We start from the raw sequence: 12877 nt of genomic DNA, 5'->3' as shown, positions 1-12877 counted from the left end.
TATTTTCTATTTCAATTCCATTTAACGCTGGTTCACAGCAGCATATAATAATTGAGATTTAAATAGTTCATTTTAAAAGAAATATTTTGTTACCGTATTTCTGTGATTGACAGTCCAGTCATCCAATAGGGTGCTGGGGATCTTTCCGCTGCCTTTCGGGAACTGTCGTGGACTATTTGTCCCGCCTCGCGCTGCAACTTACGATAAAACGTTTAGGTTTGACAGCCAAAAATGCTACGTGTGGATCCACAACTTATCCACCGTATTTGATGTGAACACTTGTTTTGGGTGAGTTTCACACGCATGATGCGAGACGTTCACGCTCATGTCAGTGAGTGTGTTGGACACGACGAATATAACTGTCTCGGTTGTCTTTAAACTTCGCTGCAGTGACCTGTGTTAATAGTTGAACTCGGAGCGTTGCGTCAACATGCTCCGGAGGCTGGCCGCCGTCCCCCGCTCTCTCCCGCCCGCGGTGCGGAGTTTGTCTTCGGGCTCGGTGAGGATCACGGAGCCGCTCAACTTCTGGGCTGGAAAGCGAAGAGAAGGCCAGAAAAACAACAAGGAAAATGTTTACGAACCTTCAACCGGTAAATAAGTTTGTCGCTCTGTTGATGTTATTGAGTATGTGTGCTGCGCGTGGACTTTGGTCGCTGCTGTTTTGTGAGCGAGTCTTAGAAAAAAACAGTTTTCTACACGGGTTGTCAAATATTTTCTGGTCTTTCCGCAAAATAATTGTTTTCAGAAAACGTCCCTTTCCTCTTTACGTACATCTCCAAATAGCCCAATATCAAAGAATCTAAGTCGTCGATCTGTTGTATGGTAAACTTCATTTTAATTGTGATAATTGTAATAATTATTACGTGTGTGTGTGCGTGTGTAATCCTGTCATCATGTTACCTCTTGATTTGTATATTAAACTGGATGACGCATCACTTTGCAGGGCTTGTCTTGTGCCAGCTGGAGCAGTGTGGTGCTGCAGAGGTGGATGAAGCGGTGCGGGCTGCCAAGTCGGCCTTTGGTCACTGGAGCAAAATGTCAGGGATGGAGAGAGCAAGAATCATGATAGAAGCTGCTCATATGATTGAGGTGTGTTAAACCAGTGAGGACACAAGAGTTCAAGTGGCACAGATGAATTAGAACCATATATTAAATGTGTCTCAGCAGATAAAGATTCATTCCGTGTTGTTTCCACGCAATTCCGAGTTATTGTGTTTGATATTAATGCGCAGAGCAGGAGAGAGGAGATCGCCGAACTGGAAGTGGTGAATAATGGGAAGTCCATCACAGAGGCCCGTCTGGACGTGGACTCAGCTAGACTGTGTATAGAGTACTATGCAGGACTGGCCAGCACAATGGCAGGTCGGTACAGCTTTCGTATGTTTAGGTCAGAGCCGCTTTTCCTAATATCATGAACTATGGATAAGTCATAGATTTTAAAGAACAATCTCATTGGAAAAGAAACCATTAGTTCATGTCATGACCCAAATTATTGGAATTTCACAGCGAACGTTACATATATTGTTGTTGTAGGAAAGCTGATTTGTAATAACATGTATACTTGACATCGCCGCACCTTTTTCCTGCTCGTTTTCCTTTGCCAAGGTCAGCACGTGCAGTTGCCTGGAGGATCCTTTGCTTACACCCGCAGGGAGCCTCTGGGAGTCTGTGTCGGCATCGGGGCTTGGAATTATCCCTTTCAGATAGTTGCATGGAAGTCTGCTCCGGCCCTGGCCTGTGGTAGGGATTTCTTCTTCACCAGTAGAGAAGACACACAACCACCTAGATTTATTTATACATGTGAGCCACACGACCATGAAACTCATACCCCATTGAAGAGCTTGTAAGACCCCATGCTTTATCTCTTCCAACCAATAGATGGCACCACTGCACAGTTTGTTACAGGCAGATTTCAGTTGTAGAAGTTTGTTCCTCACAATTTGTAAGTGACCTGACCAACGGTACAAGAGTTTAGATTCTGCTGCCCACTAGTGTCTTTGTGTTTGTTAGTGTGAGTTATTAATTTAGCCGATTTTCTCCAAAGGTAACTCCATGGTGTTTAAACCTTCCCCGATGACCCCTGTGACGGCCGTCATGCTGGCAGAGATCTTTACGCAGGCCGGAGCTCCAGAGGGGCTCGTGAATGTGGTGCAGGGCGGCCAGGAGACTGGCAGTTTACTCTGTCACCATCCCGATGTGGCTAAAGTCTCCTTCACTGGCAGTGTAGCCACAGGACAGAAGGTCAGCGGCTACACCAGCTCTGTCCTGATCTGAGACGTGACGATTTTCTTTATTGAATATTCTCCCGCGTCGTTCTTTACCTTCAGATTATGGAGATGGCATCTAAAGGAGTGAAACCGGTGACTTTGGAGCTCGGAGGAAAATCTCCATTGCTCATCTTCCAGGACAGCGACCTGGAGAACGCCGTGAAGGGAGCCCTCATGGCCAACTTCCTCTCTCAAGGCCAGGTGTGGTGTCCTGCTCTGAATATCCTTTCATCACTTTCATCCGGCATTTGACTGACTTCTACCTGTTCTGCAGGTCTGCAGCAACGGTACAAGAGTGTTTGTTCAGAAAGATATTCTGCCTGAGTTTGTGAGGGAGGTGGTGACGAGGACCAAAGCCATTGAAATCGGGGACCCCCTGTTAGAGAGCACCAGGATGGGCGCGTTGGTCAGCCGACCACACCTCAATAAAGTGCTGGCATTTGTCGAGCAAGCAAAACAGGAGGTACGTCAGGTTTATCTTCACCTAAAGAGCATGTCTGCCTGCTACAGCTTCAGTTTTGACTTTAGTTTGAACTCCACTGTCGTTAGGGAGCCACGGTGCTGTGTGGGGGAGAACCCTACGTCCCATCAGACCCCAAACTCAGAGGTGGATACTACATGACTCCCTGTGTACTTGGTGAGAAACCTTCTGATACCGTGTTGAGTTTAAAATAGGAAATATTTAATGGAAGTCATCTCAATTAAAAACGGCGATGAGTTATTCATGTGGGCTCATCTTAATCGGCTTTCCTGTGCCACAGGTGACTGCAGAGACGAAATGACCTGCGTGAAGGAGGAGATCTTTGGTCCCGTCATGTCCGTGTTGTCCTTTGAGACTGAGGAGGAAGTCCTACACAGAGCCAACAACACCACAATGGGTCTGGCTGCGGGAGTTTTCACCAGGTTGGTTTACAAAAAGGCAAAATCTGTCAAGTAATGTTATGCGAATAAGTCACTTTTTTTTTTTTTTCTTTTTTGAAGAGATGTGAGACGAGCCCATCGAGTGGTTGAGCAGCTCAAAGCCGGCTCCTGCTTCATCAACAACTACAACATCACTCCTGTGGAAGTGCCGTTTGGAGGCTTCAAGATGTCAGGTGCGACCTTGTTGGACCGGAGTCAGCAGAAAAAAACACATTGATCTATTCAAGCTGTGCTGTTGGAATGACATTTAAATGACACAAATCTATTTGCACTGAATTACGTAACCAAAAGCCTAACGATAGCACCATGCTCTACCCAATCTGATGACTAGGCATAGGGCGGGAGAACGGCCAGGTGACCATCGAGTTCTACTCCCAGCTCAAGACTGTGTTTGTGGAGATGGGAGACGTGGACAGCCTCTTCTAGACCACCCAGCAACAGGAGAGGAGCTGTAACACTCAGCCAGAGACTCACAAACACAGTGTGGCCCCGACCGGACGCCAATCAAACCCTTCAATCCTGGAAAGGTTGACTGGCTGTTAATCCCTGAAAATGGCTTCCTTATGAAGGAGGTGTCAAGTGAAGCAGTGAAACTTTGTACATAAAAACCCATCTGAGCCAAACTGACTGAATGGAACAAAGGTTTAGTATTTACTAAACACAAGCTGACCACGTCTTGTATTATTCCTTCCTTGTATTGAAGTAACTTTGTGTTTCCTGTTTGTACAAGAAAACAAAAACAATGTTTACAATCCAGCTTTATTTACTCAACTAGAGAGCCTTTTTATACAAATCCAAGATTTAATAACAAGTGTCAATAAATGAATTAATACATTAAACTCAGATGAAACACCATCTTGTCTGAACTAGAACCTGCCACACGAACATTTCTGTCTTGTCAGTCGTGAATTATGAGAGGAACTTAACACTTTGGTTTTTACCAAAACTTAAACAATGTTCCAATAATAATAAAAGAATAATGATAAGACTGTGTATGTTGTTTTTTTGTGCGCTCCTCTTGTTGACTAAAATCTTCTTTTCTTCCTCACTAGAGTTTTGGCAGGGGCTTTTCGCTGGAACAGACAAACAGGCAGTGATAACGGATTCCAATCTTTCTGTGTTGCAGCCATACGTGGAGTATAAATGTACCTTCACCACTCGGGTCTTCGGTCTCTTGAACTGTGCCGATTCTGTAAAAAGAAAACAGAGTGGGGTAAAGCGTTTGTTGACTACAACTCTCAGTATTGGTAATACCGGTTGCGGCGCGCAGCCTCACCATCTTCCGAAGGGAAATCTTCGTCATTGTGTATTTTCCCGCCAGGATCCTGGCAGCAGGTGTTTGGAAACATTGAGATGAACTGACGGATATTTACAAAATGCAACAGCCAGGAAAGAGTCAATAACTTGATGAAACTCACCTTCATCATGTCTTTCTTTGGAGAAAGCCCCTGGCCGAGCTGCTCAGTGTCCCTCAGCTGCAGTTGCTCTACCCGACCTTGCTCCACCAACACGTCCACACTGAAGCAGTGGAAGCCCGTCTGCACCTTGCCCACCTTGAAGTGCACAGCGTGGCCTTCGAACCACAGGCTGTCACACTGTGCCTCCTGGAAGCCCGGCGGCTGGTAGTCAACCGGGGTGACTTTGAACAGATCAGAGCAGCATGTGAGGTTTTGGTCTTGAAGTCACGGATAGACTCTTCAATGAATCTTACCGTCATCGTAGTAGTAAAGCTTCATGGTGAGGTGCACGTTGTCGGGGAGGGGCTCCATGTTCTGCATCAGCAGGTAGAGCTTCCTGATCAGCACCACAGAGGCTTTCTTGGTTTCCTCCAGACTCACATGCATCTCCACGCCATCGTTCCTGTAGTATCATTTCAGAACGTTTCAGGAGCCAATTAAAAGTCGGACCGCTTGGCAGCATTTTGTATACTTGTGAGGCATCGAGCCATTCAAACCTGACGATGTTGAGCTCTGGACCCTGGGCGGAGTATCTGATCTTGAGCAGGTAGGACTCAATGACGCACTGCAAAGTCCGACGAGGTAATCAGACTCTTTCACAAAGACGATCGCATGAACAACTTAAAAATCTTTACAAATGGAAAGTTTAGAAAACTCACATCCGGTTCATCTGGATTGGTGTAGACCTAAATTACAAAAATAACCAACACTGGAAATACAATCAGCACTGGAAATACAGCAGTAGTCATGTGATTCACTCACCCCGATGTACACAACCTGGAGCTTTTCCGAATTCAGACAGAAGCATTTAACAAAAAGAATAAGTGACAATTAAAAGACCAAATCCCACACAATATTACATTTTTAAAGTTAAAAAACAAAAATAAAGTAAAAAAGGTGTGATAAACTTACATATTGCTTTTCTAACGCGTCAAAGCAGCCCATCATCCTGGGTAAAACCATTTGAGAAAAACACAAGAACATCAACTGCTGATGAATACTGCATATTTACAAATTGTCACCGGATCTGAGTTCTGCAAGTGAGCATTGTTACTCAGCCAAAAATAGAGATATCATATTTACCATTTCACAATTTGGTTTGCAGCATTGTTCATGCAGTTTTCCCGCAAAATCTTGAGGCACACATCTGTTTTCAAAACACATACATGACAAAATAAATATTGAAAAACGTCGTGAATTCTTTTCTGTCATTATTGCAAAAAATAACGTTTTTTTAATGGCTGTCAAACACACCTGGAGTTGATACCAGTTTATCATTTTGGTTGACTTTTTAAATTGAGTTATATGTTGTTGTTTTTTTAATTTTGGAGTTACAGTTACTGCAATAACCTTTCAAATTAAAACATTTACCTTTTAATCCCATTTCTGTACGTGCCCCTTTATAATGTCATCTTTAGAATCCCAAGTCTAAATTGTACAAATTTAATAATGATTTGTAAAAAACAAAAAAAACATGACTCCCACACATTTGTAATCACCTGTTTCCTATTTCTGATCAAGTAGTATTGGTAAGTCTCTGACTGGCAGAAAGACGCTTTTGAGAGAAGAAATGAAAATCTAACAGCATCCTTGTTCAGTCTGACTGTTTAATCGAGTATTTTATGGCTAGTGTCAAAGTTTAAGCTCAGTTCTGGGAGGAACCGGAAGAAACGTGGAAGTCAGTGGCTGAATATGATCAGCCGCCTGATGAAGAGTGAGACACCGAGTGTGTGAAAACAGTGACTGAGTGTGTGAAAACATCCTTTCTCACATGTTGAGACTGTTGATAGTTTGACCTCATGGTGCCACAGCAGTGCAGTGTTTGTTTGTGCCTCAGTTCTGTTCACCTTCCAAGTATTTGGACCTGTAGGCCTCCTCGGGGAAGATCCCTCTCAGGTAGGTGATGTAGGACACAGTCACAGCCATCATCCTCTTGACAAAGACCAGAGACTCCTGCTTGGTTTTTAAGTCATTCGGGAAAAAGTTTTTCCACTATTAAAAAAAAACAAACAACAAAAAACTAATTTAATGAGAAATCAACAATTGACCTTAACCAACCGTGACTGCCGGTCACGTCACGGTGGATTCTTAGATTTTACAGCTAATAAGCAGGTATTAGTTGTTTATTAGTGTTGGTTTTGTGTTCATACCTCAGCCGTGGCCTCCTGCTGTTTGACCATCGTTTCCAGAGACGCCATTTTTAGCTCCAGCTAACAGACCGAGCGGGCCAGCTAAAGGGACAAATACTTCGTCGTGAGAGCTGCAAATTGCTTTCGGTATTAAAACGCGAGTGCTGGTTCAATAAGCCTCTTTCCTGTGGGTTGATTGGGTAAAATTAAAACGCTAAACCCCCGGGAGAGGCGCGATGGCGATAAATGCTCGTTTTTCCCGCACAAAATGCAACGACGTCACTTGGGGGGTGGGGGGGGGGGCACACAGGTGTTGAGCTAAGGTAATTGGGTTTTGGGGGACGCGGGTTCGAACCCCGCGGCTGGATTGAAAAAGAAAATAAAAAGCCAAACTTCCGTCTTTCAATGACTTTCTGACGCCCCCATTTAACTGTGTGACTTACGTTCTCTAATATACTTGTCTTGCTTTATATATTATTCTCTGTTTATTCATATGTGTTTATTAATCTACTGAACTGGACTGAGTAACTTTTTAATACAGGTTCTGGCTATGATTTTTGGGGGTTTTACTTATATTATTTGACCTGAAGAAAGTGTTTATCGTATTATCCATCCATACATCTTCTTTCCCGGTTTCTCCCATGCAGGGTCGCAGGGTGCTGAAGCCAAACCCCGTTAATTATGAGTGTAGGATGCAACGTGGGACAGGTTGCCAGTCCATCACAGGTCCAGCACAGAGAGACAGACAACTGAACACATTCACATCCATGCTTTTGGAGTGTGAGAGGAAAACGGATTACCTGGTGGAAACCCTCACACACACATGGACCTTCTCACTTTAAGGCCAGAGTGCTAACCACCGTTGCACCGTATAGCCCTTATTTTATTTATAATTAATTAAACTGTAACTCTGTAATTTATTTCCTGATGGGGAATTTCAAGGTCAACTGTCTTATTTAATGATCAAGTGCATATTTCTTTTCTTTTGCTTACAATAAAACGTATTAAGATGTGTGTCATCCGTGTTGTATTTGCTTGAATTACTCCCACAAGCATCCCACACATGTTCTAATCGATACCATTATGTTTCAAGATGGATTTGGATTGAAGCCACGTTCTAGTAACAAATCCCTAACAGACTCTTTGATTTATCATTATTCACACAATGGTTGGAGATTCAACCTGAGACGTGTACAATGTTCTGCATGAACTGTAAGTCAAGCAGAAACATTTCATTCAATTTTATCATTAAAGACATCAACAACAGCCTCGTTTAGACCGTAAACAAGTTCAGTTATTCAAATGATAATATCTGAATAACTGAACTTGTTTAGTTATTCAAATATTATCACTTGAATAACTGAACTTGTTTACGGTCTAAACAAGTTCAGTTATTCAAATAATATTTTCCTGATCGTCATATTACAAATTTATACAACTTTTGGAAGGTAAAATTACTTCAAATTCACAATGAGTCTTGTTCAACGTCAAGTGGAGTGGGAAGGGTAGATTATGGCTGTATCGGGATAATACAGCCTTCTAAATATATTTCGAAAAAACGAATACAGTCTTAGTAGCTTTCAGAACTCTTTATTTAGATGTGAAACATTTGTTGGACACTGTAAAAAAAAAAAAACATAATAAGCACTCCTTTCAATAATGAAGAAAAGGCTGTTGAGTCTTGTGTAAGTAACAATATTAAGGAATGACAGAAAATAATAGATTTACCACAGTGTAATGCTACTGCCACGAGTGCATTGTTGAGGCAACAGAGGACAGAACACAAACACAACATCGATGAACGAAAGAACCGGCTCCTCAACACTCCTCCACAGGCACAGTGGCTCGTATATTGGAAACGTAATCACAAAAGGAAATCTCCCTACAGCAGGCGGCAGACTCGAGGTTTGGGCTTATTACTGCTTGGAGAAGAAATCTTTGCTTTTCTGGACGTCTGGCTTGATTGTGTCGCTTCCTGGTTTCCAGCCGGCTGGGCAGACTGAAAAGATAAACCTGTAATGAGTCCTGACCAACAGATGAAACATCAACATGCTTCACAGAATACAATTTAAAACTTCTTTACATATCAAACAGGTCAGCATGTCAAAGGTTTGGGTATACGGTGTAAAACCTCTTTGTTCCAGTCTCTTCCCAAATCCCAAATTTTGCACACTGGCATCAGGATTAAACTATGAATATCAGTCAGCCTCTAAGATATTTCTTCTTTTCTAAACAGTCAATATAATTTTTTGCTCAAAGTGTTTATTGTGCCTGAAAACAATGCTTTATTTATTTCTTTGTGGCTTATCTGGCCCATCTGTGCAGAAGCAGATTGTATTCAATTAAGAATTAAAAATATAGTTTTTCCTGTAACTGTATATTTTTTTTGCCTGAACCAAGTGGAGAACAGAATTAGGCATGTAATATATATTTCTTTTCTAACACAGATCACGTCACAGTCGCCACAGAGGTGCAGGAGCTAAAACTCACCTTCTCCGTGCTTGTCTGTGAACTGAAAGGCTTGGACCAGACGCAAGGTCTCCTCAACGGAACGTCCAACCGGGAGGTCGTTGATTGTAATCTGCCTCAGGATGCCCTTGTCATCAATGATGAACAGACCCCTGAAGTAGGCAGAGAGCACTTTACAGATCAGCTCTTGAGAATGTTACTGAAGGACAGCTGATCAAATGCACAACTTTTCACAATAAGAGGGAAAAGAGAGTACGCCAATCGCCCTCCCAAAGTCCTAAGACATGCATATTAAGTTAGAATAATCAGTTCATCTTAATTGCAAGTAGGTGTGAGTGTGAGCGCAGGGATTGTGCTTGCCCAATTGGATTTTGAAAGATATCTAGAAAGGTGGATGTTCAGCAAACCTGTAGGCAATGCCTTCATCCTCCTTGAGTACGCCATAGTCTGTGGAAATGGTGCGGCGCGTGTCAGACACCAGGGGGATCTTCATGGGACCCAGGCCGCCCTGCTTACGTGGTGTGTTGGTCCTTAGAGAGCACACAAAGAAAATGTGAGAACTTTCTGAAAGTAAAGGCTCACAATCGCCGTGAATGTTTAAGTGTAAAAAATACCAGGCGAAATGGGAGAAGTGTGAGTCGACCGAGGCGGCTATGACCTCACATTTGATCTTCCGAAATTCGTCGGCAGCATCGCTGAAAGCAATGATTTCCGTCGGACACACAAAGGTGAAGTCCAGCGGGTAGAAGAAAAAGACCACATATTTTCCTGCGGCAAAGAGAAAAGGAACAATAAGGCCTGTAAAACTACCCTATTAAGGTGTAATTATCTGTGTTCTGTAGTGTAAATTAAGTGAATTCTGTTCCATTATAAAGCAGGGGATCACAAGGGGAGAGCGCCATCAAAGCACGTCCTGTAAGTGAGTCACCAGCCGTGGTGTACCTCTGTAGTCCGACAGCTTCAGGTCTCCAAACTGTCCATCTGGCATCACCGCTTTGGCAGTGAAGTCCGGGGCCAGCTTTCCAATACGTGCGTTTCCTGCAGACATCTTCAATCTGACGGATGGACAAAGGAAGAAAACTGTGTCTTACAAAGTCTGACATCGAAACCAAAACACACTATTGTTCACAGTGTATGTGGGGTCATGAATGAATGAAAACGCTTCCTTTTTTTTACGATTTTCTTTTTTCACGCAAAGTCAACTAACTCTTCCTCTTTATCTACGTCTAATGAAAACACTGTGGAATTTAAAGTAATATGCCCAGATTAATAGTTTTGTTATTAAAATTCTTATTTCACCTACAAGATTAATTTATACTTTATACAACAAATTAATACAAAAACTAGAGTTCACAAACATGCATTCAATAGATTATTGAATAGATAGAATTTCAGTGTTTTCACTCTTATCAATGCTCAACATCTCTGGATATCACGCCGAAGTTTGTTATCTTCATAACAAGAAAGTGCCGAGACAAAACAAGACATTTTGGCTGCACCTCTGTCTTTACAATATATTGATCAAACAAACAATCAACAGCACAAATAGTGAGATATGTATCAAGTTATTATAAAGAAAAATATTAGTTACAATAAATTTGTAGAAATCATACCAATGTTGACTTTGTTCTGTATTCTAGTTATTTTACTCCTATCGCGCCACTATTGACAGAACTTTACACACTTCTCATAACCGTTCCAGACCATTTAATATCTAGATAATACGTGATATGAATAGAGCTTTGTTCATGTATTACATCATCATTGCGATCAGATGAGTTTTTCAGTAGCTTCACAAATAGATAATTAAATTTGAAGCTACTAAATACAAAACTGATAAAAGAGAAAGTAACCATCCATAGTAATTATGGGCTGAGCTTTAACTTAAAGCTGAAGCAGAAAAGAACAGCCATGTTTCCGCCATCCATTAATATGTAGGTCCTTGAGCGAATGTTTCCTCGGGTTTTCAATAATGTCATTGTCGTCTAAAAATAGTCAATCAAATCTATTTAACGAATGATGGAAACAATTAGTAAAGAACTTAGACAGGACCCTTCGTGTTTTCCTCAATTTGCGACTTACAACCTGATGTCTAACTGTCTTTATATTACAATGCAACAGGTATTTAAGTCAACAAACATTTCCCATTCAAACACCCTGCACTTCTACAAACGAAACGCACGAAGCATTTACACTTCTCTAAATCCACAGCTGTTTCCGTGATTTCTTTCTTTTATTCTTTCTATAAGCTCCAGTTACATGGGGGAAAAAAATAACTTATTGAACAAGGTGAAGGTTTTCTACAAAATAATTATTTACTGTAGATACAGAAAATGGCAAATGAGTCTACATTTTAAGCATAAACGTGAACCAACAATCAATAACGGTCTCAAACTTGATCATGATCAAATCAATAATCTCAGTTTTTGAGTTTTGAAACACTTGTTGCATCACTTAACATCAGAAAAGTTTAGTCTGCCATGAAAACAACACTTACAAGTAAATACAGCAGGAGTTTATAAACAAACTATGATAAAGAAATAGATCATAAGAAGCAGATATAGACACGAACCTGAGTTTTTTTTTTTCTTTCTCTCCTTTCAGTACAAAGACACGGGCGGAGCGCAGAGTGGGAGCGAGCCCACTCCAGATAGGGTTTTATACAGAAGTCACATCTCGCGAGAACACGGAGGAGAACGTGACTCCAGCTCATTCCAGCTCAGTCATCCACAGACACACACTCACAGTCCTCTGCACACACACTCCTCTTACACAGCATGACTCTGCACTTTTCCTCTTGTGAAATCCACATCGTAGGGATGAGAAGGAAGACGGAAGAAACTGCTTTCAGGAAACGTCTCTCTGTAAAGACACATTTGTTTAAGCTTCTTATCTATAGAGCGCATTCCCGTCCTGGCACTGTGTTGCAATCAAGTCAAGTCCTTTATTTCTAACGCTGGATTCATTGGCTTTATTAATGTGAAACACAATCATTTCAGTTCTCTAACTCAAGGAAATACACACAGTCATGAGGTTTTGTCATCTGACCTTTACAGTTGGCTCACCATGAGCACACGAGAAGTAACACTTTCATATTTCAAATAGCCTCTCCATCCAGTGTTGTAGTACTCCAGAGCAGTCCGGTTCTTGAGCCCACATTTTCAAGATCTTGGTTTTGACTTGGTTCTCAGATTAGGTTGTGTTGACTTGTAGTCAGGACCACCTAATCTATCTCCATGATTTATCTCCATGGTCTATGACTAAACATTATAGTTAACTAGTCAGTAGAGCTTTCAGACTCCTTTTTGTTCCAACATTCTGAGTTCCCTGCTCTTCGTCTGGTGCCTCGTTGCGACATCTTGTACTTATCCAGATGGCTCCAGAACGCATTTTTCTCTGTCATATCCTCCTCGCTCACCACCGCTATATTTACCTAACGACTGGGCTGAGGAACAGCAGGCGTTCCTTGACACAAGGAAGGGCCATTCTGTTGGTTTATAAAAAGGAAAGATGAAACATTTATCTTGAATAAGGTTGGAATATCAGAACATACGTGCGGTGATTTGGATTGCATTCGCCCCGCTGTAACCTTTGTGTCCGTCGTTTTATGATCGTTTGCGATGCCTCGCCCCGG

The 12877-nt window shown here is 42.0% G+C and overlaps 3 protein-coding genes across 5 annotated transcripts; 1 reads left to right on the top strand and 2 right to left on the bottom strand.

Moving 5' to 3' along the window:
- The first annotated feature begins 197 nt into the window (after positions 1-197).
- aldh9a1b (aldehyde dehydrogenase 9 family, member A1b) lies at positions 198-4149 on the top strand. Its single transcript, XM_080462564.1, has 12 exons — positions 198-288; positions 391-590; positions 944-1089; positions 1233-1362; positions 1606-1740; positions 2045-2241; positions 2328-2468; positions 2542-2730; positions 2817-2904; positions 3029-3170; positions 3249-3361; positions 3520-4149. The coding sequence occupies exons 2-12, from the start codon at positions 431-433 to the stop codon at positions 3612-3614; spliced, it is 1536 nt and encodes a 511-aa protein (XP_080318690.1). The 5' UTR covers positions 198-288; positions 391-430; the 3' UTR covers positions 3615-4149.
- Positions 4150-4339: 190 nt separating this feature from the next.
- Positions 4340-6843, bottom strand: zte38 (zebrafish testis-expressed 38; the record flags this gene model as incomplete). The annotated part of the gene is made up of 10 exons (XM_080467172.1): positions 4340-4378; positions 4607-4827; positions 4900-5048; positions 5143-5210; positions 5305-5331; positions 5408-5428; positions 5558-5594; positions 5729-5792; positions 6493-6637; positions 6796-6843. The coding sequence occupies 10 exons, from the start codon at positions 6841-6843 to the stop codon at positions 4340-4342; spliced, it is 819 nt and encodes a 272-aa protein (XP_080323298.1).
- A 1502-nt stretch (positions 6844-8345) lies between these two features.
- Positions 8346-12856, bottom strand: prdx1 (peroxiredoxin 1). Of its 3 annotated transcripts, none has more exons than XM_080476134.1 (7): positions 12797-12856; positions 11816-12105; positions 10186-10298; positions 9858-10011; positions 9651-9773; positions 9265-9395; positions 8346-8773 (listed from the first exon to the last, which is right to left on the bottom strand). In XM_080476134.1, the coding sequence occupies exons 3-7, from the start codon at positions 10289-10291 to the stop codon at positions 8691-8693; spliced, it is 597 nt and encodes a 198-aa protein (XP_080332260.1). In that variant the 5' UTR covers positions 10292-10298; positions 11816-12105; positions 12797-12856; the 3' UTR covers positions 8346-8690. The 3 variants fall into 3 exon arrangements, with proteins under 3 accessions (XP_080332260.1, XP_080332261.1, XP_080332262.1); XM_080476135.1 differs by having other exon boundaries at positions 8350-8773; positions 12016-12105; XM_080476136.1 differs by lacking the exon at positions 12797-12856 and adding an exon at positions 12292-12670 and having other exon boundaries at positions 8350-8773; positions 12016-12105.
- Between the last annotated feature and the right edge of the window lie 21 nt (positions 12857-12877).

This window comes from Lipophrys pholis, assembly GCF_963383615.2.
Source record: "Lipophrys pholis genome assembly, chromosome: 1".
In the NCBI taxonomy this organism is placed as follows: domain Eukaryota; kingdom Metazoa; phylum Chordata; class Actinopteri; order Blenniiformes; family Blenniidae; genus Lipophrys; species Lipophrys pholis.
This window is presented reverse-complemented; position numbering and strand designations above follow the sequence as displayed.

Bases quoted from the DNA above. Each gene is read 5' to 3' on its own strand.
- prdx1 (XM_080476134.1), bottom strand. From the start codon at position 10,291: ATGTCTGCAGGAAACGCACGTATTGGAAAGCTGGCCCCGGACTTCACT. The intron at 10,012-10,185 runs GTACACCACGGC...TCTTTGCCGCAG, and splicing joins GAAGCTGTCGGACTACAGAG to GAAAATATGTGGTCTTTTTC. The intron at 9,396-9,650 runs GTTTGCTGAACA...TGCCTACTTCAG, and splicing joins GATGAAGGCATTGCCTACAG to GGGTCTGTTCATCATTGATG.
- aldh9a1b (XM_080462564.1), top strand. From the start codon at position 431: ATGCTCCGGAGGCTGGCCGCCGTCCCCCGCTCTCTCCCGCCCGCGGTG. The intron at 2,242-2,327 runs GTCAGCGGCTAC...CTTTACCTTCAG, and splicing joins GTGTAGCCACAGGACAGAAG to ATTATGGAGATGGCATCTAA. The intron at 2,731-2,816 runs GTACGTCAGGTT...CACTGTCGTTAG, and splicing joins TCGAGCAAGCAAAACAGGAG to GGAGCCACGGTGCTGTGTGG.